This window comes from Lacerta agilis, chromosome Z, assembly GCF_009819535.1.
Source record: "Lacerta agilis isolate rLacAgi1 chromosome Z, rLacAgi1.pri, whole genome shotgun sequence".
In the NCBI taxonomy this organism is placed as follows: Eukaryota; Metazoa; Chordata; class Lepidosauria; order Squamata; family Lacertidae; genus Lacerta; species Lacerta agilis.
Window position 1 is genome coordinate 5,935,517 of NC_046331.1, and position 27,995 is coordinate 5,963,511.

Below are 27,995 nucleotides of genomic sequence, written 5' to 3' on the forward strand. Positions count from 1 at the left end.
AAGTATGTAGTAAGCATTAACTCTGGAAGTGATCCATTCTGATCAAACTAAGCCTCCTAGAGCACAATATACATCACCATGACCCCCCCCCTTCTTCAATATCGAAGAAGAAGAAGAGGAGGAGGAGGAGTTTGGATTTGATATCCCGTTTTATCACTACCCGAAGGAGTCTTAAAGCAGCTAACAATCTACTTTCCCCTTCCTCCCCCACAACAAACACTCTGTGAGGTGAGTGGGGCTGAGAGACTTCAGAGAAGTGTGACTAGCACAAGGTCACCCAGCAGCTGCATGTGGAGGAGTGGAGATGCGAACCCTGTTCACCACATTACGAGTCTACCGCTCTTAACCACTACACCACACTGGCTCTCAATAGAATTGTAAAGTTGGAAGGTACCTCAAGGGTCATCTAGTCCACCCCTGCAAATATGACCATAAAACCTTCATCCCCTTTTTATTCAATTTAACAGCATTGAATGTTGTTGTGCTTATAGATTTGCTATCCTCGAGAACAAAAAAAGGAGGACTCAAATGTGAGTTTCTTCTTCCAAATGGAACCTCTGACACGTCAAGCTATTTCCCATTTAGTTATGGGAAACAAAAAGAGGCAGGAAATTTGAAATTTCTTGGTGTGGAGCTTTTCCCATTGCACCTCTGGGTATGAGCTGGCAATGGGAAATGGGCAAAATCCTTCAGACATTTACATAATTGGCAAAACACAACATAGGTGAAAACCAAGTTTGAAAAGGACATGAGCCTTTCATCACATAGGGCAGTCCTACAGTTGGGTGTGCTCATGTGCAGGATGGTGCTATTTTAAAACCAGGCCTGGGTTTTCCAATGTTAGATGTTTTTGAAGGCAAAGAATGCCAGACAGCTGGTGCAGCAGCAGTAGTCCAGGAAAGTTTTCATGGAAGATCATGAGAAGATTAGAATGGAGGGAGTTAACATAGAAAAGAGGAACTAATTCAGATGCTCAGTGTGGCATGGAGGACGAAGGTGCATGGAATGGACGTCCTCATAGTACAAACTTAGATGTAGAGTATGCTTCTATAATAAAATGCAGGCCCGTCTCAGCCATAGAGGCTACTGGCGCAAGGCGTCAGGGTGCCACGGCCTGGAGGGCGCCTCAGCCGCACCCGCCACACCGTGCCCGCCACGCCCCCGCCTGCTGTGCCCAGCGGAGCATGAGGGGCGCCGGAGGGATCTTCGTCCCACGGCATGAGATACTCTTAAGACAGCCCTGATAAAGTGTCACTCTTCCCCAGGGGTAGGAAATGTTGGGCCTGGCCACTGAATATGGCTCTCTAGTCTTCTCTGTCTGGCCCTCACAACTGTCCTCAGGCCACACTCCTCAACAGAACTGCTTTGCACTGTCCTTGAATGTTTTTGCTGGGAGGAATGTGTCCCTGAACTCTTGGTTGCCTGTATAAAGGTAAATGTTTCATCCATCACTCTGCCCACTTTTGCCTCTGACCCTGCCCACAACTGGCATGTCACCAGAAAGGAATGTGGCCCCCAGGCTGTAGAAGGCTCCCTGGCCTTCCTCTATATCACCATTTTGTATGAGACAAATGAATACCTATCACCAACAATACCCACTGCATTCTATCTAGTGGCATGGGGAGCTTCTCACCAAAGCCCAGCTCTTCCTTGGTCCTAAAGTCAAGGTGGGTTGAGGAAGCCTCCAGGTTTCCCTCACTGCCTGGATAGTAAGCTTTTCAGAATCAGGCATGATTCTCTTTGTACCCCTCTGTTCTCTTCACCATGCAGCTGCTGGCTAGGCATGGAATTAGCTGACCTAGGAGGTTTTCCTTGTCTCTTAAGATTTTATTATTCTAAATTTAACCTGGGATTATTGCACAGTTACTCCACATTATTAAGCAATGTGACAGAAAATTGGTTTTACAATTATAATAATAGCTTGGATATATTATGCACCTTACCTTTCATCCCTAAAGGAGGTCCAAAGTGCTCCCCCCACCTGTCCCCATTGCTGATGCCTTTCCAGGGCACCCATTAAAAAAAAAAAAAAACCTCCAGCACCAAGTTGCAATTTAAATTCCCCACAATTCCATATAATGACACTGCATTTGGGGGTATTGTCAGAAATTAAAATGGCAGCACCAAGACACTCTGTGAATGACCCAGTACTACCAAATGAAAATGCATTAAAGGGAACCTTGCCAAGGTGTCAGGGACTGGGCAGAGGAGGAATGGCAGAGACTGCCTCCCCATTCTGACCCTTCCAGGGTAGAGGAAGAGGAAGACAGTATAGATTTACAACAGTGATTTGCGGGCGGTCACAGCTCAGAGGCAGATGAGGGGAAAAATCAGGAAATAATGGGAGAGGAGGAGGCAGAAGCGGAGTGACAGCTGACTGACACGGTGTCTTTAGAAAGCATCCCAAACACTACATCTCCCAGAACCCAGCGAGCCTTGAAAGTAGGAAAGCAAAGAGCTCAAAGACAGAGGGCACATAGTAGCACTCGTAGATGTTATGAATGAGGAAGTAGGAGAGACGGGGTGGAGATTCACTCAGGACAACGCCTTTATCCAAGAGGCTGGGTTCTATAGCCTCTCTCTGTAACAGAAGGACTTCCTCTATTCTAGGCTTTATTCTGGGGGGTGAGGGGCTTGAACTGTGTAGCCCTTAATAAAATCCCGATCCCCTCCCCTCCCCAGCTCCTTCAGTTTAAGTCAAATTACTACTCTGTCCTTTTACTTAGGGGCTATCATTAAGTAAGGGGGCTTGCCCCAAGCACTGAGCTAGGGATTCAGAATGAATGTTCCGAAGCAGAATCTGTACAAGTTCTTTGCTCCACTGAAGTTGATAGAAGCTTTGGCATGCATTGAAGTGGGAACCAAATTTCAATTTGGCATTGGTATTTGAAGCAGCATTGAGCACTAAATAGACACCAACCGTTAGTGCACATTACAATTTCCTAACAATCCTCCACTAGGCCATACTGTGAGGACAGCATGAAACAACTGCTTCATGGCCGTTGTGTCCATATTATTCTGTGTCTCACTTGCGGAATCATCACCACCTTGTTGTGGTGAGTGGGCTTGCACGTTCCTATAAGTGGTCCTATTTAGGATTCACTCTGCTTACCCTGAAAAGGGGGAGGGGCTAGAAAAGGTGCCCTAAACATAGTCTCCCTCTCCCCACCCCCTTCCTCGACTGGATCACCACCCAGCGGTTGTAAAAGACAATTGAAATTTGGAACATGGAATATACGCACTTTGTTGAATAACACAGATAATGAGCGCCCCGAACGCAGGACTGCAATCATCGCAAGAGAGTTGTGATGTTTTAATATTGATATTGCAGCACTTCAAGAAACTCAAAGAGCAGGAGAGGGGCAATTGAAGGAAGAAAAAGGAGGCTATATATTCTTCTGGAAACATGTACCTGAACAAGAATCATGAATACATGGAGTAGGCTTTGCTATAAAAATGATCTTGTGAAGCTCTTGTCAGAAGTCCCTACTGGCATTAATGAGCAACATTCAACCCTTCAAATAAAACTCACCAAAAACCAGCAGGCAACTATTCTAAGTTTTTTGCACCTACACTGGATGCCAATGAAGACATAAAAGAAAAAAATATATTCTCAGCTGGATGCCACCCTACCAAAGACACCTAAGGAGATTATCATCCTGGGTGATTTTACCACAAGAGTTGCATGAGATTTCAATTGGTGGCCAGGAACTATTGAGAAAGAAGGAATTGGCAACAGCAACTACGACAGAATTTTACTTCTGACTATATGTGCAGCGCACAACCTTGTTATTATCAACACACTTTTCCCCAAAACAAACAAACAAACAAACAAAAATCATGGAAGCACCGTCAGTTGAAACACTGGCGCCTCTTAAATGATATAATAGTCCAAGCTAAAAATTGGTGTGATGTGCTCACTAGAGCCATGATGAGTGCTGACAATTGCTGGACAGATCACCAATTAATACATTCCACAATGGCTATCCACATTATACCTCAACACAGGCTTCAAGGAAGGAAACCAAGGTGTAAAATGAACGCTCAAGCCCTTCAAGATCCTATAAGTGGGCTTGCTTCCAAATAACTCTTAAGGACCACCTGCTTTCGGAGTTCCCTGATAGCATCGAGGAACACTGGACCAAGCTAAAATATCCATTACTACATCCAGTGAACAAACAATTAGATACCAACCAAGAAATACCAGGACTGGTTTGATGAGAATGATAGTGAGATTGAATGCATTATCAACAAGAAAATGTCTGGCAAAGAGAAAGAAACTGCATCACTAAGGAAAAAAAACCTATGCTAAGGCTGAGGTTCAAAGAAGAACCAGAGAACTAAAGAACACCTGGTGGATTAAAAAAAAAAAAAAAAGCTCAAGAGATCCAGCACTTAGCCAACACTTGTGATACATGGGACTTCTTTAAAGCCACAAAGACAATTTATGGGCCAGTAAATTATGGTGTAAGCCTCTCACCTTCCACAGATGGTACCACACTTCTAAAAGATAAAGAAGCTATTGCATTACCCTGGAAAGAACATTACCAGCGTCTCCTTAACCGCAACTCCCAGAAGCTGCCAAGGTCCTCTCACAAATCCCGCAAAAACAAATTAGAGATTAACTTGCAGTATCTCCAGATTTGGGAGAGTTGTGTACAGTGGTACCTCAGGTTACATACACTTCAGGTTACAGACGCTTCTGGCTACATACTCCGCTAACCCAGAAATAATGCTTCAGGTTAAGAACGGGCCTCCAGAACGAATTAAGTTCTTAACCCAAGGTACCACTGTATAGCTATTAACCAAATGAAAAACAACAAACCCAGTAAACCGGTGAGATACCTACGCCCCTGCTTACAGAACAATTTCACAAGCTCATAAAAAAAATATGGGAGAGAGAGGAGATCTCAGCAGACTTTAGGGTTGCCAAAATTATCAATCTTTATTTAAAAGGTGATAGAATGGATTGCGGAAACTACTGTATCAAGGCATCTCTTTATTAGCTGGGACTGGAAAAATTATTCTAAGCCTCTTAGCAAAGCATCTTCTAACTACAGTGGTACCTCGCAAGACGAATGCCTCGCTAGACGAAAAACTTGCTATATGAAAGGCATTCGCTAACGAAAGGGTGACTCGCAAGACAAAGTTTCCTATGGCCGTGACTTGCAAAACAAAAACGTTTTGTGGTCCGTCCCCCCGGTCAAACCGCAATTCCTCCGACCATGCTTCACAAGACGAAATTTTTGCTATACGACAACACTCGCGAACGAATTAATTTCGTCTTGCGAGGCACCACTGTATATCCAAGGATACCCTTCCTGAATCACAAAATGGTTTTTGACCTTCTATGGGGACAGTGGACATGCTTTTCACTGCTCAACAGCTTCAAGAAAAAACCAGAGAGCAAAACTAACCCCTGTGTTTGGGGTTGACCTGTCCAAGACCTTCAACACTGTAAATTGTACAGTGGTACCTCGGGTTAAGAACTTAATTCGTTCTGGAGGTCCGTTCTTAACCAGAAACTGTTCTTAACCTGAGGCACCGCTTTAGCTAATGGGGCCTCCCGCTGCTGCCACTGCACAATTTCTGTTCTCATCCTGAAGCAAAGTTCTTAATCCGAGGTACTATTTCTGGGTTAGCAGAGTCTGTAACCTGAAGCGTCTGTAACCTGAGGTATCACTGTACTGCCTTGTGGACTGTCCTTCTGAAAATTGCCTGCCTAGATAAATTTCTGAACATCCTTCAGCTCCTCCACGATAATGTAACAGCAACAATCGCCAATAACAATGGCTCTCAAAGTGAACCATTCACAGTGGGGTCAGGCGTTAAACAAGGATGTGTTATCACCCCAACTCTATTTATTATTTTCATTGCCGTTATCCTACACATTGTTGAAGGGAAACTCCACACTGAGGTAGAAATCATATATTGAACAGATGGAAAGCTCTTAAATTTGAGCAGGCTGAAAGCAAAGAGTAAGGTACCATAACCTCTGTCACAGAGCTTCAATATGCTGATGACAACATAGTGTGCACACACTCAGAGGATGACCTCCAAACCATCCTAAATATCTTCACAGAAGCTTATGGAAAGCTTGGCCTATCACTCAACATCCAAAAAAACCCAAAGTGCTGCACCAACAAGCACAAAAAACCCTCTGCAGCACCACGGATCCAACTTAATGGTGTAACGTTGGAAAATGTCAATCATTTTCCCTACCTAGGCAATTATCTTTCCACAAGGGCCGGCACCGATGCCAAAATTCAGCATCGCCTGAGCTGTGCAAGTACAGCTTTCTCCCAATTGAAGTGTATAGTGTTGAGGACTGGGACATTTGAGGGAAACAAAATTAATTAATTTAATTTTTATAATTTATACTCCACCCTTCTGGCTGGGTTTCCCCAGCCACTCTGGGCTGCTTCCAACAGAACACTAAAAACAGAATAAAACTTCAAACATTTAAAACTTCCCTGAAATGCTCGTTTACAAAGCTATTGTACTACCAACCTTACTGTGCCCTTATGAAACATGGACCACTTATAAACGCCATTTCATACTCTTTGAAAGATTGCATCAGTGGTGTCTCAAAAAAAAATATTACATATCACTTGGGAAGGCAGGCAACCTAATGTCAGATTACTGGAAGAAGCAAAGATCACCATTGCTGAAGCAATGAGTCTTTGACATCAACTTTGTTGGACTGGTCATGTTGTTCAGATGCCTGATTACCATCTTCCAAAGCAACTACTCTTCTCCCAACTCAAGAATGGAAAGTGAAATACTGGTGGACAACAAAAGAGGTTTAAAGATGCCCTCAAGGCAAATCTTTAAAAATATAGTATAAACAACAACAAATGGGAAACACTGGACTGCAAGCGCTCCAGTTGGAGAACAGCCTCTACCAAAGGCGTCATGGACTTTGAAGAAACACGAACTGAGGGCAAATGGGAGAAATGAGCTAAGAGGAAGGCATATTTGGCAAATCCTCACCCTGATCAACTCCTGCCTGGTAACCTGTGTTCCCACTATGGAAGGACGTGCGGGTCCAGAATTGGCCTCCACAGTCACTTACGGACACAGTGTTAAGACCATATTCATGGAAGACGATAGAAGCAGACCTGGTTCGCACGACATGGTAGATCATAGTTCGGCTTACCAAGACTGCACCGGTATGCAGGCTTCTGGAGGGTTGCTCACAGCTGCTTTGCTCCTTCTCTGTCCCTTATACAGCTACAGTATATGACACTGAGCTAGGACAAGATTTAACTCAGTGCATTCACCAAACTGGGATTTTTGGTTAAACTGAGTGCTCACTAACCATGAGCTGTAACCTTGGTTTGTTCTGACTCACCCAGGTTGTGAATCTAGATCAGGGGTCAGCAAACTTTTTCAGCAGGGGCCAGTCCACCGTTTCTCAGACCTTGTGGGGGGCCGGACTATATTTTGAAAAAATAAATAAATTAATGAACGAATTCCTGTACCCCAGAAATAACCCAGAGATGCATTTTAAATAAAAGGACACATTCTACTCATGTAAAAACACGCTGATTCCCAGACTGTCCGCGGGCTGGATTTAGAAGGCAATTGGGCTGCATCCGGCCCCCAGGCCTTAGTTTGGGGACCCGTGATCTACATTATGAGTCTGTTTTACACTTTTTTTTTAATCCTGATCTTCCACGCCTATTTATGTTGAAATCTAACTGCATTTTTAATGGTCCTTTAGGTTGTCTCAGGAAGTGGTGGAATGTATCTCCATGATGCCTGGGGCTGGTATGCATGGGGGGGGGGGCTCCAGCACCAGAGGCAGGGTGAGGGCAAACAGAGCCTAATGCACCTGCTCAGCCCCCACCACCACTAGGGTGACACCGGCCCCAAATGGCATGGCTCTTGAACCCTTCTCGCACCGCCTTCCCTGAATCGAAATCTTGCAAGGCCACTCGGGAACAACAGCATGGGGATTCAGCAACCGTGCACTCTTCAATCCAAGCCTCATGTGAGGAGGGTTTAACAGCTTTGCCACTCAGGGCTGGTGTAGCCCCAGCTGTGGTGGGTGCTGGGTGGGTGAGGTGGTCTTAGTTTGTCCTCCAGCCCTCGTCCTTCCCCCTCACAAGGCTGGGGTCGAAGGGCACGTAGCTGTGGCCTTGCAAGGCTGGGATCCAGGGAAGGCGGTGCAAGAAGGCACAATAGCAATGTGCTGTGCTGCCTGCGTGCATAGGGGGAAGCCCAGCCAGCCGACAACATTTGGCAGGCATGAAGCTGGCACCCCCAGCACGGCCTGGTGCTCCTGTGAGCATCGATTCCTCCTACGCCAGGAGAGGAGCACTGGGCTGTGCTGTGCTGGGGGCACCTACTTTGTGCCCTCTCAAAAACCTATGCCTGGAGCCACAGCCCCTCTGACACCTCCCACGCTATGCCCCTGGTCTCATGGATCCCTACGCTCCATCAGTTAAGATCTATATAGTGTGAATGTGTTTGCTGTTTTAATCCAAGTTCAAAAATAGAAGCACAAACCAGTATCTGTTGGTTGCTACCCACCATCTCTCATTCCTTCTTTTATAGTAGGCTTCTATTTCTGGTTGTTTGTCCAAGCCCAACATGAATCAAAGACTCTTCCAAGTATTCTACATTTTCTGGGCTAACATCAACCTGGATATGTAACATTTTTCTTTTTTCTTTTTTTATTCCTTAGGTATATTTATCTACCTAATCCTGAACAAGAGCTCAGTGCAAACTTAAACATTTACTTAACTGGGGCATTTAGTTGTCCCAACTGAGGGATTTCAGCATTCTGTATGTTCTCTTAAGCTACTATAGCACAGAGATGCTTGCTTTTAAGTCTGGGGTGGGTGAACATGTTGCCCTAGGGCCACAGTTGGCTCAGTTTCATGCAGTCCTCAGCATCATTTGGCTCTCTGGATACTACAGGGGCAACACTTACTCTGCAGACCACCCTCCTGAGGATCCTTTCCTTTTACACACACACACACACACACACACACACACACACACACGTGTGTTGAGAGAGAGAGAGGAGAGAGAGAGATGAGAGGGAAGTGGAGAGAAAGAGCTATGCAATGATGCAAATTGTTGAACTGTTGGAAACTCACTGCATAGCAGATTTGTATTCTATTTTGTGAAAGAAAAGTTGCCAGCAACCTGCTTATGCATTCCCTTGCAGACAAGAGGCCGCTGGTTCGGAACACTTTGCCAATGCAATGTGTAATTGCCACACTGGATATAACCCTCTGACTGTGCCCACTATCAACTGTTCCCCACCCATCTTACTTTCCCCATTGGTAAATGGCTTTTCATGTAGAAATAAATCCCCCACCCCAGCTCTACATCATCTCCTTCCCCTCAATTGTCCCCCCCCCTCTAAATATAAAATCCCCCCCTCACACACACAGTGGAATGCAGAGTAAGAGACCCTTCCCACCCCTTTTAGGAACAGGCATTCCTTCAGAGCCAGCTGCCAGGCCATTTGGGTCCATCTGATTTCTCAGCCTCCTCGAAGCAGTTTGACAAACAGTGCATCACACAACCCAGCAGGGGCTGATATGTGGGAGGAACTGCAGAACTGATGCAACAGGTGGTAACTGAGAGGAGGGAAGAGTTCTCAGCCTACCTGCCATTCACCTTATTCTCTCTCTTGCCCCACCTGCAATACTGCCATAGAGACTGCAGCTCATGCCAGATGTCTGATACCTCCAGCAGCAACAAGTGAACATCTGGAAGGTTATATGACATTGCCACACGTCATTAAGAAACCTGTGAGCCCCATGCAGTTGATGGATATGCTGATCAAATAGAGGCTGTATGTAAAATGAAAGCTGCAATAGAGACAATGGGTCTTAGTTCACAGCTCTCTAAGAACTGGATTCTGTCTCCTGGGAAAGTTGACTTGGAGATCAACTTGTGTGTGTGTGTGTGTGTGTGTGTGTGTGTGTACACGCTCCCTGCATAGGGTGTTTTGTCTTCTACAGTTCAGCTGAAACACAGAAAAGCGACATCATCATGTACCTTACTTGTGCTTTTAGTGTAGACAATATTTCACACATGAAAAGGGGGCATACTTGCATCATCCCTATTTTCATAACAAGGATCCCCCCCCCTTATTACACCTTGCTGGAAGCTGTACTGCCTTGTATTTATTCAACTTGTAGGGACTTTGTGGAGGGGGCTGAACTCGTTCAATTCTCATTAACAAAGTTCCAAGCGGGTGTTCTCTAAAGGAAGAAATAGGGATAAAACACCAGAAAACCAGAGACAATTGGTGTGTATGTGATGACAAGCACGTGGACACACTGAACTAAACATCCAGTTTCAAAGGAATGTCTAGGAGTTGCATCCTGGTAAAGTCAAAATATAGACCATAGCTTCAAGAAAGCAAACACAGTTGGTTGTTCTTTAAGCTGTACTTATTTTCTAGCACAGCACTCCCCCAGTACAGTACTAAAGCTTTTGAAGATCTGGTTCCTTCAGGAATATAGTAGCTTTCCTATACATCTTTCTCTTTTTTAATAAAATTAACCAATTTCGATCCTTTGCCTTTAATGGTCATGGAGTGCAAATCAGCAGTAGTACAGGAAGTAACCCTGCTTCCAGTATTGCAAAGTAGTGGAATCAGTGTTTGAAACTCCCATTGTTCTAGGAGCACTTTGCAACAGGGAATTTCTGAGGTTTGGGCACAGAACTGCGCCTAAGATTTCAGATTAAAACTGCAGAGTGGAAGGAAAGGAGGACCTTTTCCTGCTTCCCCACTTCCAGCTACTCTCTGAAGACTGGAGAAGAGACCCTCTTAAGAATAGGGGAGTGGGCAGGGGAAAGACTAGACCATGTGAAAAATGAACATAACATTTTAGCTGCTGTCCATTCCATTGTTGCGCCCATAACCTAGGTTTGAAGTGTCATTTAGCTCTTAGCTTTCATATCTCGGTTTCTAACACTGACTGGAATACTGAAAAGTTCTTGATATGTAAAATAATATTTAATAAACCAGTTTAAGCTTGGTTTTTCCTGTTTCCTATCGAGTTCCGGTAGGAGCTCCATAGTTATCTCCCCACCTCAAAAGAGAACAATACTGTTGCGTTCATTTTGCTGCTATTACGTAACATGAAACTTCTTATAATCAGAAATTGGGAACTGGTGATCTTCTGCAACTAGAAGAAACAGAGAGGGCAACAACTCCTTGTGTGGACCATATTTTTGTGGTGTTTCCACCACAGTGACAGTTTTCAGGGCTGGTGTAAAATGGACCATATTGAGACCACACAACAGCTGCAGCATCAGGAATGGTTTAGATTTCTTAACTTGGTCACTGTTGATAGGCAGGTTGAAGCAAAATGCAGCCAACAAACCTGTATTTGAAGCAACTGTGTACACTATTGCTATGGGGAGGAAAACGTAAGTCACTATATATTCCCCATTGTGATATTTATGAAGAACCCAGGAAGAAATTAATTGCAAATTTGCTAGTCAGCTTGTCTCGTTTCGGATGACGTATCTAGAGTAAGCTTATCTTTACTTGCCAATCCAGTGAAGGATGTGATGTTTAGAGGTGCCAAAGTTGCAGTGGTTGCACAAAAGCCAAAGAAGGGAAATAGATTAGATTAAAGCTAATGCAATGAACTGCAAAGATCTGTGGAAACTTAACATCCGGCCCCTCATAGTACCACAACCAATTTCCTTTAGGTAATTAGCAATTGTGGCTGATATGGAGACATTAGAACTCTAGAGACCTTTAATACAATTTCATTTAAACTCTTTGTACACACTAATTGTTTTATGACTTTTGGTGCTTGGCCATTATTTCATGATGGCCCTGTTTTTTGGTGAAACAATGAAACTAAAAAAAGTGTTTTGTTTTTTGTTTTTTTTGAGATAGAGATTCAAAGATGCATTTATCCAGATCAGTTTCTCTGCAGGTGATTAAGCAAGTGAGAACATGTCTTCTGGTCCCTTCCAACAATTCTATGATTCTAGCTATAATGTTTACACACATTGGCATAAAGTGTACATAAGAAAAAAAGGGAGAGCCAGCTGGATCAGGGCAAAGGCCCATTTAGTCTAGCGTGCTGTTCTCACAGTGTCCAGTCAAATACCTCAGTGAGAAGCTTGCAAGCAGAACCTGGGTGCAACAGTGCTATCTGTACTTGTCATTCCCAGCAAATGAGACTCAGAGGTATAGAAATGGATTGGAGGCAGAGACACCATCTGGAGGGGCTGAGGGTCACCCAAAATTTTCTAGGAGGAGCTGGGCTCTCTCAATATTCCATGGCCTGCAGCGAGCCTCACAGAGCTTACCTGGGGCTGTGATGGGCCTCAACAGGCCTACCTGAAAGAGGTGGATGAGATGAGCCACCTGCTGTTTCCGTGGCCGGCTTCTCCTCCTGCTGCTGCTGCTGTGGCCACCAGGGAAAGAAGCCCCGGCTCTTCCTGATGTTGTGTGTGTGGCAAGGTCAGCAGGAGCCAGGGCCTCTTCCCCCTGCAGCTGCAGCAGGAAGGAAGAGAAGCTAGATCTCGGGATGCTTAGTGTGCATGTGTGACATCACACACACACACACACAACACAACACAACACAACACCCTTAATCTCCCTTGTACGCTGGCGCAGCTGATTGGAGGGAAAACACACTTCCTTTGTATATGCAGATTTTGTGCAAATTTCTGAGTGGAGAACCTCAGATGGCCCAGCAGATGATGTTGGATGTGGTAGTAGTTTTTATTGCTGCATTACAAGGGGTGGGAACCTGGGTGGCTGTGCAGCTGTTCTCTGAGACAGTCAGAAAGGAAATGGCCCCTTGCAGTTCAATTGCACCTAAAGGAGGCAACCCACTGATTTCTTCTAGCAGTGAGAAGAGTGCAGCTAGCCGTAAGTCAGAAAAGCAGAGAGTGAAAGGGGGAGTCTTCAGATCCAATCTGCAAGGTCCCAGTTTTGAGGCTTGGTCAGAGAATAGACTCATGCCTTCCACACTCCTGCCAGGTTTTATCTGGCCTCGTCCTTGTTCTGTTCCTGGGAAAACTTCTTTATCACCAAGACCATTGAACTACCTGTGGATTTTCATCCACAAAACTCAATTTGTGTTGTGCACTGAGGAAATCCTCCAGGTCCCATTCAGAGGGCTTATCCCCATATGAGCCACCAGAATGTGGTAAGAATTCACTTCTACACCACCTTGTTCATTACCTAGGTGAGGGACCACCTTTTAAACAAACTACAGAACCAAGGAAACTACTTTGAGCCCCAAGATCCTGGAGGGACCAGGCATTTTTATTTCTATTGCAAAAGGACAGAGCTAATTCAGAAATTTTGCTATAAAAAGTAATTATTAAGATGTTCTAACCATGGACCACCTCATGAGAAGAGAAGACTCCCTAGAAAAGACCCTGATGTTGGGAAAGATGGAGGGCACAAGGAAAAGGGGATAACAGAGGATGAGATGGTTAGACAGTGTTCTCGAAGCTACTAACATGAGTTTGGCCAAACTGCGGGAGGCAGTGAAGGATAGGCGTGCCTGGCGTGCTCTGGTCCATGGGGTCACGAAGAGTCGGACACGACTGAACGACTGAACAACAACAACAACCATGGACACTTACGCAATCCAATGAGTTCTTGAATGCTGGTTGAGGGTGAGGATTTTCTGACAGAGAGCTGATGATCCTGCCAAGCCCCCAGCCTTATGGTTGAGTGGTGAAATGTGTTGTGCTGTCAACTTGATCCCAAGTACTGCAAATGCTGCACCTTGTTACTCCCAAGAGATGCAGACTATGGCGCAGGCTGGACAGTGGCTGGGGACAGTGCCTGGGAGACCCATGGTGAAGATGGCCAAGCACATAATTTTGTCTCTGTTGCATTACAGTGAAGACAACACATAAGGTTTACTTTGCTGCCTCCAACTTATCCTCAAGTAGCAATCTGGCAGAGTTTTTCAGAGTGGTGAGAGGTTTATTAACACCTAAATGGGAGGATGGGGTGTAACAGCGACCTGGCATGCACGGTGGCGCTAGCCATAGGGGCAGGCAGTGAGAGGGGGCTCCACCCCAGCAGGGAAGGGCCTGGCTGGCTGCCCACTCTCGACTTGCAGCCCATCCAGTCGACTGTGCCAGAAAAGGGAACCACCTTCCTCCCACCCTCCAGACTCCTATGGCTTAGTTGCACCCTTCTGAATGTGCGCCCAGGGTGATGGCCCCACACACTACACCTCTGGCACCGGGCCATTGTATCCTCCTAGGTTTGGACTGGGATCTTATGTGAACTATGCCTCTCCTTGCCAGCCTTGCCCTGATGCAGCTGGGGAAGGCTGGTTCCTTTTGAGCATCAGTGTAGTATTTCCAAATCAGGTTGTCTTCTGTCACATCATTCCTGCTTGTTCCTGGGGTTAGATTAACTGCCTGACAGGTGTGAACTTTTAAAACACATTGCATTTGAGTAGGAGGTCAGCAGTGTAAAGGTTCTGCAATCTTTTATATATTTATACTAGATTGCTCAATAGAAACTCCCCCTTGAACTTAAAAAAACAAAAACAAAACACCACTGCCTTTTTGGGACACAAAAATTGCTTTCCCAATCTTAGTCAAGCTTTGCACTTAAGCGTCACAAACATAAGGCTCAGTGTAAGCAGCTGGAATCTCAAAGGAAGGAAGATAACCTCTGGTTTACCAAGAAGTTGAGAACAAAATACCTTAGCAGTGACTACCTCCCATAACAGTGACTTTGTAATTAAGGCATAAATCTGGAGCGGCATTGCCTTAACAGTGCATTATACATACGAACAAGGTGTTGCTGTGGGAACGATAAATTTTCCTGAATCTGTTCACGTTCCACACCGAGTCTTCCGACATTCCCTCTAGACACTTCAGGGGAAGCTAGATCTTTTTGCCTATCATGAGTTTTAAACCCACGGGAGACAGTTTAGTAGAATAAACAATTGCCGGGGCGGGGGTTGAAAGACCGGGAGAGGAGGGAGGAATAAACATTAGAATGGGCATGTAGAAACTCTGCCATGGTACTCAAGCATTGCAGGAATTAATACTGTGGGTTGGGATATTTGTATCTCAGGATGCACCTCTTCCAGCTCCTGGAGCAGAACCTTCGCATGCATAGTCTAAAGTCTAGTCAGCATAGTTTACCCATTCATCTTTTTCTTGGCCCCCTTAGAACAGGGGTCACCAACCTTTTTGGGCCAGTAGACACTGGAATTTTGAGAAGCCATGATGGGGTGTGACACAACTCAAAATGTCAGTTGTTGCGGGTGTATATGAAAGGCTGGTTAGGGAAGAGCAAACAGTCTTGTGTGGAAGGGGTATTATACCTTTTGTACCCTGTCCGTGACACAGGTTGGACCAATTCCAGCACCAGTAATTTCCCCACATGCTAAATACAGGTGGACCAAAGACATGAAAAATTTGAGGGGCCAGGGGACATCTCCTTCCTCCAAGGAGAAAGGGCAAGGGCTCTCTCTCTCTCTCTCTCTCTCTCTCTCTCTCTCTTTCTCTCTCTCTCTCTCTCACACACACACACACACACACCATAAGTAAGAAGGAAGGAAGGAGATGAAATGAAGCTGCTATGGGAATGTATGTAATTGGGGAAGTAATTCTTTCTGTTTGTCCTGAATCTTCCAACACACAGTTTATTTGGATGTCCTGAGGTTCTAGTATTGTGAGAGAGGAAGAAGAACTATTGATCCACTTTCTCTACCCCATGCAAAGTTTTATATGCCTCAAGCATGTCTCTGAGCCCCATATTGGGCAAAAGATTTCTTGCATTGCAGGGGGTTGGACTAGATGATCCTCATGGTGCCTTCCAACTCTACATTCATTCCTCTCATTCAGCTTTTATCTAAACTTAAAAAGTCCCAAATGTTGTAACCCGTCCTCATTGGAGAGTTGTTCCATCCCTTTGATTGTGTTGGTTGAATGGATGAATGAATGAGGGGGGTGAGGGTTGTGGGTGGCTTTCCTGGGATCTGAGTTTCCAGGTGACACTTGTGCTGTTTTGCAAGCAGTGCACCTGGGGAGACTTTCAGTAGACAGCTGTCTCTTTATTTCCACACTCCCTGATCCATGTGTGTGTGTGTGTGTGTGTGTGTGTCATTCTTCTTTGTTTCTTTTGTTTGTTTGTGTGTGTTCTCAAATCAGATGCTATTAAGGAAGAAGGGTCCAGGTTGTGCTGTCTGGAGCATCCCTTGGCTCCGAAGCAAGTGCAGCTTTAGTGCGCCTGTCGCCATTATGATTAGTATTCTGCTGTTAGGATGAAAAAAGGCTGCCAAGACGGAGCCCGAGGCATTCTGCCAGAGATGATTGACTGAATCATTTTCAGCACCTCGCAGTTACAGACCTGCTAAGTTTATATTACAGCGCTGATAATCCACCCACCCACTGAGTGGTTAATTTATTTTTAAAAGGGGTGCCAGAGCTTTAAGTCTGCCTGGGAGGCAGGTTTGCTGACCTGGACAAGGCTTTTACTTAATCCCAGGTGTGCTGTGGTTGCTCCTGGTGACTCATTTTTGCAGAAGGGCAGTCTGCACATGTCCATAGATCCTCTTCTCGTACTTGCTTAATGTGCTTAGAAGGTGAGGAGGTGAGCTCTACTTCACTAGAAGTGATACTTCCACTCCATTGATGTACTGGGGGCTCCTAGCTCAGTGATTTGCATCCAGAAGGTCCCAGGTGTAATCCAGGCAGGGCTGAGAAAGACTCCTGCCTGAAATCCAGTCATTGTGAGCAATCCTGAGCTGGGGACACCTGATTCAATATTGATATGACATTTACTGGAGCTTCAAGTTTCATGACTCTGAATTACAGAAGGGATTTTGTGTGTGTATTGGAGTGGGGGGGGGTGTGCAAGAAAATTCTAGCTGAACTAGATTTAACATTTGCATCTTGGCTTCAGTGAAAGCCACTGCCAGTCACTGTGGACCAAAGATTGCTAACTCACTGCCCTTCCGATGTTGTGGGACTACAATTCCCATCACTCCTTGACTGTTGGCCATTCTGGCTGGGGCAAGCAGGGTTGGAGTCCATCAATACTGATGATCTGATCTGGGATGAGGCAGCTTTGTATGAGAAAGTCTCTTGTGCCCAGTGCCACCTTCTGTGGCCGGCAGCAAGCAGCTCTCTTGAGCAGAGAAAGGCCTTTTCCTGGTTGAGTTCCACAGAATCGGGGATTGGATGTGAGTGCTCAGCTGTGATTCTTGCATTGCTGCAGGTTGGACTAGAAATCCCTTTCCAATCCTACAACTCTGTTACTCTATTATTCTAATAGCTCGATGACAGAGCATCAGGTTCAATCCCCAGTACCTCCAGGAAAGGCTGAGAGAAAATCCTTGTCTGAAATCCTGGAGAGCTGCAGCCAGTCAGTTTAGGCAGCGCTGGGTTGGACATACCTATGGGCTGATTCAGTGTAATCTGGCCACCAAAGATGAGGCAAAGGGGCAAGATGTGGTATAAACGGGATAAACTGACAATCCACATATCAGTTTGTCCTATGATTTCAAGTGATCACAAGTCATGGGTCACTGAGAGGTTCTTTGTTTGTTTGTGTTGTGTGTGTGTGTGTCCGTGTGTGTCCGTCCTACCACTTTCCCTAGGAAGACCTGCAGTTTACTGCTGAATCAGATTTTCTGTGGATTGTTCAAAACCAGCAGTATACAGCTGGTTTTCCTGCGACCTTTTAGATCTGTGACTTGAAATCCTACAAGAAATATGTAAAATAATCAAACAGGTATTGGGACCCACCCCAGAATTGGCCCTATTGAATATTTTCCAAAACAATAATGCTTGCTCACTCTATAAAGAACTTTTAAGCCACCTACCCTCAATAGCCAGAAACATCATGTCTAGACACTGGAAAGACCTGTCAGGAGTAAACATGGACCACTGGTACCAAATTGTATGGGAAACAGATATATTAGAAAAGCTAACCAACAGACTGAAACAGACCCGGGGACAAATACAGGAGGACTCCTTCACCCTGGTATGGCTCCCCTTTATTATATATACAGCCCATAATTGACAATAACAGGGATCCACCAACAGCATCTGGATCAATATGGCTAACATGACCTAACAATCCATCCCCCCTTCCAAACACGCAAACAAATCTCTCTGCAGTTAATCAAAGGCAATCAACCATGTCCTGCCCTCCAGCCTTCTCTCACTGCCAGTATAAACCAACAAATTAGTAGAAAGAGAACTTGCCCAAGTGATGCTGACACAAAAACCTCACACATACACCAATTTTGAAAAAAGGAAGAATGATATGTAAGTTTACCACCAACCCTATCCCCCCCACTCTCCCCCCCCCACCTCTCTTCCCCTTCAACCCTATACTGCTTAGAACTGGAAAAAGAAAAAGAAAAAAGAGAAACATTACATCTTTAATAAAAATTCAAAGAAGAAAGAAAGAAAGAGAGAGAGAGAGAGAGAGAGAGAGAGAGAGAGAGAGAAATAATTTAAAGAAAGAAACCCTACTGCTTACATGCCTCTAATTAAAAAGCCATTGCTGACCCCTATCAAAACACATCATGCTGAAGCCAGTTGAGCTGGTTTTGAATTGCTGCAGTGCAATTTCCTCATTGTCACTTTTCGGAGTGTAACCTCATTGGACAAAGGGGTGGGTGTTAATATGATTAACATTTGTAGCAGTGTGAGCTGGGAGAAAAGGTAATTAAATATCATGCTTTGTGGCTTCCGCTAATCACTGTCATGGGTCATGATCTCCCCCTTCTCTCCCTCAAGTTAATGTTTTTATGTTGGTGCATTATGGGATGGCAAGTGGGGGAAGCTACTGCTTTAAGCAGGGAATATAGGAACACAGGAAGCTGTTGTAGGCCAGGTGAAACTATTTTATTGATAAGCGTCTACTCAGACTGGTTGTTCTCCCTGATGCTATTAGGAACATAAGAAGCTTCCTTACACTGAGTTGGACCATTGTTCCTTGTGGTTCAATGTTGTCTGCAGGGAGCGGCAGCAGGGACTGAGACTAGGACCTCCTGGATGTAAAGCATTTTTCCAACTTAGAATGCTTCCCGACTTTTCCTATTTCAGGTGAAATACCAGAAAATTCAGTTTGCTCAAGTGGAGTGGATTTAGTGGTCTTGCACAACATACCCCTTCTCCACACCCCACACCAAAAAAATGGACTTTTTGTGATAAGGAAAGTCATAGTGAAATGCACTAGAATGTGTGGGTTGACATTTCTTTGACGTAATGTCCTCTAACTTCTGCATAGACAAATCAGAATGAGTGCTCAACAAACAGCCTGTGTAATCGAACATCCCCGTAAAGAAAGAAGGATGTGTCTAATAGACAAGCTGTTTGGAAGCCACCTTAGCAGTGACCAGTGACTTACTGGCTCCCACAAGTTGTTGTTGTTGTTGTTTGCTTTCTTGAAGCGTCCTATTCCTAAGACACTACTAGGCTGAGTGTATGAGTGTACTCCACCCCACCCCCCAAAACAACTCGGCCTTTGCCTCAGTTTCATTCAAAAGAGTTGAAGCTGTGATCTTTTTTAAAAAAGAAAAAGAAAAAGAATGATTATTGAAGTTTTCCATGTTTCCATGGAAAGAACTAACAGGGCTTTTTTAGGTAAAACTAAACTCCCACTTATCCCTTTAGCCTTTAAGTAAACCTTTCTCTTTTTAAATAAAAGAGAGCCCATTTCCAGCACCAACGTGGCCAGGTACCCTTTTAAACTCTAGGCCAAATATGAGACTATCCCTTGTGTCCCCAGTATGAGGGGTTCATCCACTAGAAATCCCCTCATGTAAAAGCTCAGCTCTTCCCTGAGGTAACTTGGTGACACCCTGGGTCTGTTTCCCTATTTCGCCCTCACAGTGCACCTCACAGTTCCACTCTTGAAGGAAATTTTGTCTTTCTAATGAGTGTCCACACAAATGAGTTTCATGTACCTTTGCTGGAAAATAACACAAGCTTAGTTTCAGTGGTAATATCTTTGTTAATCATATAATAGATAACCTTAGAACTACCGTATTTTTCACTCCATAAGATGCACTTTTTTCCTCCTAAAAAGTAAGGGGAAATATCTGTGCGTCATATGGAGTGAATGGTGGTCCCTGGAGCTGAATTGCCCAGGGACCAAAAGAGGATCGTGCTTTTTATTTTACAAAGAGAAAGAGGGGTATTGAAAGGACCCCGCTCAGCAGCTGATCAGCAAGAGATCGGGAGAGAGATAAGAGTCCCGGCTCCCTTTCAGCCCCGCCTTCCTTTGTTGAATGTGCTGCAGAGGGAGGTTGTTTGTTTCCCCAGCGACATGTGACTGGCTGATTAGATTATCTGTCTGGAAACTGTAGAAAAGGCTCCCTTTCCTTTAGAAGCTGCAGAAATGTGAGTTGAACCCCATAAAAACGGGGCTTTTCCTCTTTGCTTTTCCCCCTTTGCAAAAGGAGCTTTGCTTTCCCCCCTTTGCAAAAAAAAAAGCTGCAAAACTTTTAGCTGATCCTCAAAAAAACAGGGCTTTTAGAGGAGGAAAACCAGAAAAAAAATTTTTTCTTGTTTCCTCCTCTAAAAATGAGGTGCACCCTATGGTCCGGTGTGCCCTATGGAGCGAAAAATATGGTACCTAACCTAAACCTACTCTCACAGACCTTCTTTTCAACCACCCCACAGTCCCTCTCCCAAGCACCCTCTCAACTGACAAAAAAGGCTGCCCATTCACTTTAAACATTCAGCCGCCCCGTCCCCTTCCCCGTCCCCCCCATGGACTGTTCAGTCAGTTCAATCTGGAGCCTGCGTTAACCCTTGATGGGCCGGGTTGAAAAGGATAGAACAAACAGTGCAAAAACGTCAGACATGAATTAGCAAGCTATTACTATATAGGCACACACTAAGAGGGCTGAGGCCACAAATATTTTGGCATTAAGTCATATCAGAACCATTTATGATGTGATTCTGAAGGTTTAATAGCATTGCTTTTGATACATTGTACAGGGATCGAGTGGGTATCAAGTGCTAATAAAGGACTCTTCTACTACCACACCTCTGTTTATTCTGCTCACAGACTTTGGACCACAGAGCCCCGAGAGGTAAACAAAGAAGTGTAATGTTAGTGTCCCACTGTTTTGAGTCAAACCGCCACTAGGAGAAAAATTACCAGATATTTGGGTATAAGATTTTGCCTAGTGACTGTTTGGCAAGATCGATACTAAGGGATTATTATTATAACTGAAATGTAACTGGCATTTTCATTTCATGAGTGTAAGCCATGGGTAGGCAAACTAAGACCTGGGGGCCGGATCCAGCCCAATCGCCTTCTAAATCTGGGCCAGTGGACGGTCTGGGAATCAGTGTGTTTTTACATGAGTAGAATGTGTCCTTTTATTTAAAATGCATCTCGGGTTTATTTGTGGGGCACAGGGATTCATTCATCCCCCCCCAAAAAAAAAATAGTCTGGCCCCCCAGAAGGTCTGAGGGACAGTGGACCGGCCCCCTGCTGAAAACGTTTGCTGACCCCGGGTGTAAGCAATCACACACAGCATCCAACTCTTTGCCCATAGCAAGGAGTGCTGGCCATGAGACCTCTTTAGAATTCCAAAAACCCACACACATCCAACAAGAAACTCTGCTTTTTCACAGTTGCTTGAGAATGGAGGTTAATGGGCAGTTTTGTGAGTAGTGCATTGTTCTAAGCCTAAGGCATGTGCAGCCCTCTACTGGCTGAAACTTCTAACTGCAACTCTGGTTCTACCGTGTCCCCAGCTGGAAGGACTGTGAGGTGTGTTTCTCTGTCTTCCACAATCTCTGCAAAGCCATTTAGTGCAGCAGCCTTTCACCTTTTCAGACCCAACTTTAGCCCAAACACATGTTTTGGATACTCACTTCTTAATGGTTTCTTAGTATTCAGGTAGTGCTGCCACTAACCTTCGATGGATAAACAAGACTACAGATGATTTTCAGATTATTTGGACTGATTTTATTTCTTACACGATGGCTAAAGAACATGGTTATCACCCACCTTGGACACACGCATGTCTATGGAGCAGAATTCTAGAGTGAAATGAAAACCTTTTGGCAACTCCTTGCCTCTTTAAATTCATATTGTTCTGGAGAAAGGGGGAGGACTGCTTTGGGGGTGCTGTTATTTTCTGTATATGTTTGTATTTGTCCACCGTGTTCCTGAAAATCAATGAATATATTTAAAAGCACCCATGCACATACATCATAGCTGTCAATTTTTCCATTTTTTAAAGGGAAATTCCCTTATTCCGAATAGGATTCCTCGCAAGAAAAGGAAAAAGTTGACAGCTATGACATACATGCACATCTTAGATCTGTCCTTGAGTAAGAGATTTAGCATGATTGTGCAAGGAAAAACACATAGTTTTAAATGTGTTTCTGTGTGGAGTGAATATGTGATGCTGGATGGGAGGAGCTGCAGCTCATAGTTTAAGAGCAGGGTGCCTTGATAATTTGCAGGTCCAGAATTTCGGGGAAGGGTCCACAAGTCAGTGGCGGTCTCTAGCTGAAGGCCCTTTGGGATCTACTGCTAATCAGAGAAGGGAATACTCAGGTACTGTAGATGGAGCAAAATGTATATGGCAGCTTTCTACTTCCCCTTTCTGTCTCTGAATGTGCACTCTCAACCAAAATAAGGGGAGCTGGATCCATTAAGAATGCAGTCTGGATTTTGCCCTGTTCCAAATGTTCACTCCCTCCCTAGCTACACCAGGAGTAGGTGCAGCCTGTAGTGCTGTTCAGTCCATCCATGGCCTCTCCTCCTTCACCCAGGAATAATTTGATTATGTGTGTTGTGGGGAGGAGGAATCACTTTCAAAGAAGGGAGGGAGTACGGTGGCAGAAAGAAAATGGGTGGTCCACTCCTTGTTTTCACCCCACACCCCTTTGATCCCACCACTGCTTTGGTATGCAGCCCTGCCAGCAAAAAGAAAAAGCTGTCCTTTTTTAAAGGGGGGGGGGATTCCTAATCTACACACATCTTACACACACACACACCTCTTTTCATTACCCCAACCCCTCAATTGCACATAAATTATATTCAGAAATGATTTGATTTCTCTCTTCCCCCCACTCCACTCCCAAATTCATATGCAGATGGAGCCTTTGGGTGTTTTCTATAATTCGACTTCTTGCACTTTTTGGAAATTTGGGTTGCAATTGACAGCAATCCAGTAAGGTCACCTTCTGAGCATGTATGCATGTTTAATGTGTTCAGTTCTGGGCACCACAGTTTAAGAAGGATATTGACAAGCTGGAATATTTGCGGAGGAGGGTGACCAGGTGATAAAGGGTCTGGAAATGAAGCCTTATGAGGAACGATTAAGGGAGCTGGGTTTGTTTAGCCTGGACAGGAGGAGACTGAGATAGGACATGATTTCTCAAGGGCTATCACGTGTAAGATAGAGCAAGCTTGTTTTCTGCTGCCCCAGAGTGGATGACCCACATCTATGGATTCAAATTACAAGAAAGAAATAACTGTTCGGCACTGGAAAAGACTAGTTCAAAAGGTGGTGAACTCTGTTTTTAAACAGAGGTTGGGTGGCCACCTGCCAGTGATTCTTTAGCTTTGGCTCCTAAATTGCAGGAGGTTGGACTAGATGACTCTTGGTCTCCCTTCCAACTCTGTGATTCTGTGAATACCGAAAGGAATTAATGTGCATCCCGTGCATGTTTGAATCTCTGACATCCTCTCTGAAAACTTCAGCCTGCATTGATCCCTCTTCCATTATCTAGAATTTATGAGGATTCTGATGGTGCAAGGTCATACTTTTCAGTCGGGGTATGTTTTGTTTCATCACCGTTAACACATTGGACCTAAGAGCAGAGTGAAATGGTAGTGTAGATTTCCACTGCACCTGCCTTGACTGATGCATCTTGCATCTGTGTCCAGCATGTGCTTTGCAACAACATTCATCAGAGGCATAAATCTCCCTTGTCACTGCTGCTGTCTCTCCCAGAGCTGCTGTTGCAGAGTCAGCTTCCATGGATGTTGGAGCTGTCACTTTGTACAAAAATCTATTTGCCAAGAGTTTCAGTGTCCACAGTGTACTGTTGCCATTCATTCTTCTCATGGGCGTAGCTAGGATTTTTTTGTGGGGGGGGGGCAAGGCTTTTGTTGGGGGAGGGGGGGCAGAACCTCAGTTTGCTATGTATTTTTATTGGGGGGCAGCTGCCCCTCCCTGCCCACCTTTGTTTCTGCCCATGATTCCGCTCCCCTCGTTCTGAATGTACATGGAGTTGCCTTACTCTGAAGGTGCAGATTTCATACATTCTTCTGTTTCATTTAAAGAATAATAGAATATGTAGCAAGAAGACAGCATCTGATCAGTCTGTGGTGCTGGTGGAAGAGGGCTAAACCTTCCCTGCCCTCAACACACACACACCATTTTCCTGAAATCACCTCACCTCCCAAGCAGCAATAGCCCCTTGGGGCAAAACATAAAGTTATTCTGCTGTCATGTTTCGCTTGGTCCTAGATGTTGAACTGCCTAACTTGGGAGTGCCATAGCTTTCTATCTGGGATCCTTTTCAAGGGAGATGTCAGAGACCGACCCCTTGATTTATACCTGTGATGAATGTTCTAGATCCCTCTGAAGGTGTTAGACCCTCATTCATGGGGGGGGGGGGGTAAATGGTCATCTGCCAGAGACTCTTTAGCTGTGATTCCTGCATTGCAGGGGGTTTGACTGAATGACCCTTAGGGGACTCAACAGTTCTGTGGATCCTTTCCATATTCTCATCCATAGCAAAACTTTGCAAATGAACTGATTTGCAAGTGCTGGTTTTGTTTAGCTGAGATAACCATTCTGGGTTCTCTAGGAGGGAAGAAGAGGGTGTATTTTTTTGTTGCTCTTTTTTTCCTGTCTTGAGCTCACAAGGAAGGTTCTCTCTCTCTCTCTCCCCCCCCCCCTGCATTCCCTTTCTGTATAAACTGTCAGCAGTCTGGCTTACTGGATTGCAGATCAACAGGAATAATCAGTGTGGCACCTTTCATATCAGTTGCTGCTGCAAAGCGCCTGAAGCAAAGAATCTGAAGGGAAAACAGGAGTGGTGGGTGAGAGGAATTGCCACACACATTCAGAGAAGGCAGGGTACTGCAGACTCCGGGTAAATTGATGGCATGAGTAGCAGATCAGACACACCAAGTATATATAAGAGCCATAATGACTGGAACTAAATGCTGCTTGCATTGGAACAATTTAGGCAGGGGGAACTTCGGCTATGTATAGCATTGGCAGAACTGTTAAGTCCTATCGAATTCTGAACCTTGAAGAAGTGGCTACTGTTTTCTAGAACTAGTTACGAAACACCAGCTATATGCTGTACAGGACATTGATATTGCCTTAAATTCTTACCCGGAGGGTGGCGATCAACTTTGCTTGGGCAGAAAAGGGACTTTAGATGTCCCAGGCTTGCAGTGGAGTGGCAGAGATGGAGTCTAGTGATGTGGTGGATGTTTTGCTCTTATACCCACGGCTTTTTTTTCAGCCGAAACTTGCTGGAACTCAGGGAGGTGTTCATGGTGAGTTCTGGCACCTCTTTTTCTAGAAAAATAGCACTGGGGATACCTAAATAAAGAATTTGAAAAGAGGGCAGTGACTTTGGGTGGTGGAGGATGACAGAGGCTGTGCTTGAATTAGACTGTTTATAGCATTATATCTAAGCAAAATTAAACAATAACAACAAATGTTGGGAAAAATACACAGTAAGACCATTCATTCATTCATTCATTCATTCATTCATTCACTCATTGTAAATAAATAGTGATATGAATTCCTTCTCCCCACCACCACTACTCAATATCTTTAAGCCTCCTGGATCTCATGCAGGACACTGCCTGTTAATAAGTTTTAGGAAGCCCACAAGCGGGGCATAAAGGCAATAGCCCTTCTGTATTTTCTCTCTCTTTTCTATTCCATCCATGTTGTTGTTGTTGTTCAGTCGTTCAGTCGTGTCTGACTCTTCGTGACCCCATGGACCAGAGCACGCAAGGCATGCCTAACTTTCAATGCCTCCCGCAGTTTGGCCAAACTCATTCCATCCATACCAACTCCCAAACCTGCAAATCCCAAGTTCAGTGGCATTCTGCTTCCAGGTGGATATAGAGAGAGTAGAGCTGAAACAACATATAGCAATTAAAAAAGGGCAAGACACTGACTCATAGTACAATGAAATCCAATTAAAAAACCAAAAACAAACCCGCCACAGTTGCAGTAATATAGCAACAAAAACCAGTAGAAAATGTGCATATATATATATATATATATATATATATATATATATATATATATAAACTTCCACATAGCAATGTCCATGAAACTACCAGCAAAAGCTTCTCCTCCTCCTCCTCCTCCAGAAAAGCATATATAATATAAATGGACCCCAATGTGCTAAAGGCATATTGACATATCGACTCAAAGGGGCTGTTTCCAGGCACAGGTCCACACTTGAATGTGCCTTGTGCTTCCCACCCTCCCCCTGAGCACTTTCCCCACAAAACCCACTCTCTACCGCTGAATCGGAGCAAATGCAAATCCGCAGAAAACCTGAATTGATGTTTGTTCTGACTCAGGATTAAAGAGTGGCTATTCATAGAGGAAGTGCCAGGGCAAGAAAATAAAAAGCTCTCAGGCACAGTGCTTAAAAACACGGACCTTTGCCTTCAAAGCGTTGGGCAAAGGGTAAGTGTTGTAGCTTGTGCAGAGTTTCATATTGGCTCGTGTGTGTGTATGTGTGTATTTTAAAGAAAGAATAGAAGGGGGGGACAATACAGCAGACCCCCAAGGGATCTAATTAACAGCTCCTGTTTCTTGGAGGGGAAATCCAGTTTTGAAGCTGAATGGCGGTGTCACATCACAAAGAGGCAGCGTCTGCCTGCCTTCCAGAGTACATCTGCAGAGCGTTCTGGGACGAGGTTGGCGGCAGACAGCAGCCTTGCTGAACGTTCCTTTGCTGAGTGTATGTGGCTCCTAAAAGCCAAGGCACCAGACTGACTGCCTTGCGGCACTCCCTGGGCAGCCCTGTTGGTTATTTGCACCTTGTGGTGGAGAGCCAGTGGTAAGGGGAACTCATTATTGCATCTGCAAAACCAAAACAATGCACTCGAGCAACTTGAAAGCACGATGTTTTCAGTCTATCTCCACCACCAGCAGCAGCAGACAAAAAAAGTCTGGACGAGATAGAATGCCAATAGGCAAAGACAGGAGCATGCAAAATAAAAGTAGCAAACAGTAGGGATGGTTTTGCTTTTAAGCTTGCCACCTTCTGGTTTTAGGAGATTCAAAGCACTTTATGGTGAAGCTGAAACTGGAGAGGGGTGCCTCTCATTATGAGAGAATCAGCATTCATTGTTTAAAATGCTGCTGTTGCCTGGGTGCAATCGTGGAGGTGAGGAGAGTGGGGGCAATGTACTGTACTTATAATCTGTCCTTTACTGCAAGTTGGGACAGTATTAGCCATTCTAGAGTGTTTTAAAACAAATAACGTAGCAAATGGCTCATTCTACAATAAATCACAGGGAGGCAGTTGATTACCTGGAGAGTCGTATCATTGAGGTTTTCTCTCTCTCCTTGCACACACACACACACACAATTTCTCTCTCTTTTACACAAATGCACCCTTCACTTTAATGTCTTCTACCACCTAACACTGCGCTCAGATTCTCTGCCCAGAGGGCACCCAGATCATTATTTTTGCGTTTTCTGATTTCTTTCTGCAGGGAGAATAATTTCATCAAGGACTTTCCCCAGTTGGCTGATGCGTTGATGGTGATCCCGTTACCAGTTGAGGAGCAATGCCGTGGTGTGCTCTCTGAGCCACTTCCAAACCTCCAGCTGCTCACAGGTAGGAGTCTTGGACATAGTTGTAATTCACCCCAGAGTTCTAGGTGGAGAGTAGTTCTTATTAATGCCCAGTTGGGAAGGAAACAGTTTAAGCTGCTTGATGGAGTGGTCACTGCCACGTGAAAGGTGCAGGAGAGGTAGAGCCAAAGGGAGCTGGTCTTTCAGCAAAG

At 44.8% G+C, this 27,995-nt stretch overlaps 1 protein-coding gene across 1 annotated transcript in view; it reads left to right on the forward strand.

The window, feature by feature from the left end:
* Nucleotides 1–27,995, forward strand: part of ASTN2 (astrotactin 2) — a 627,871-nt gene that overhangs the window by 432,025 nt on the left and 167,851 nt on the right. Inside the window, 1 exon segment of the mRNA XM_033137815.1 lies at nt 27,702–27,826. Within this exon segment, the coding sequence (XP_032993706.1) occupies nt 27,702–27,826 (125 nt within the window).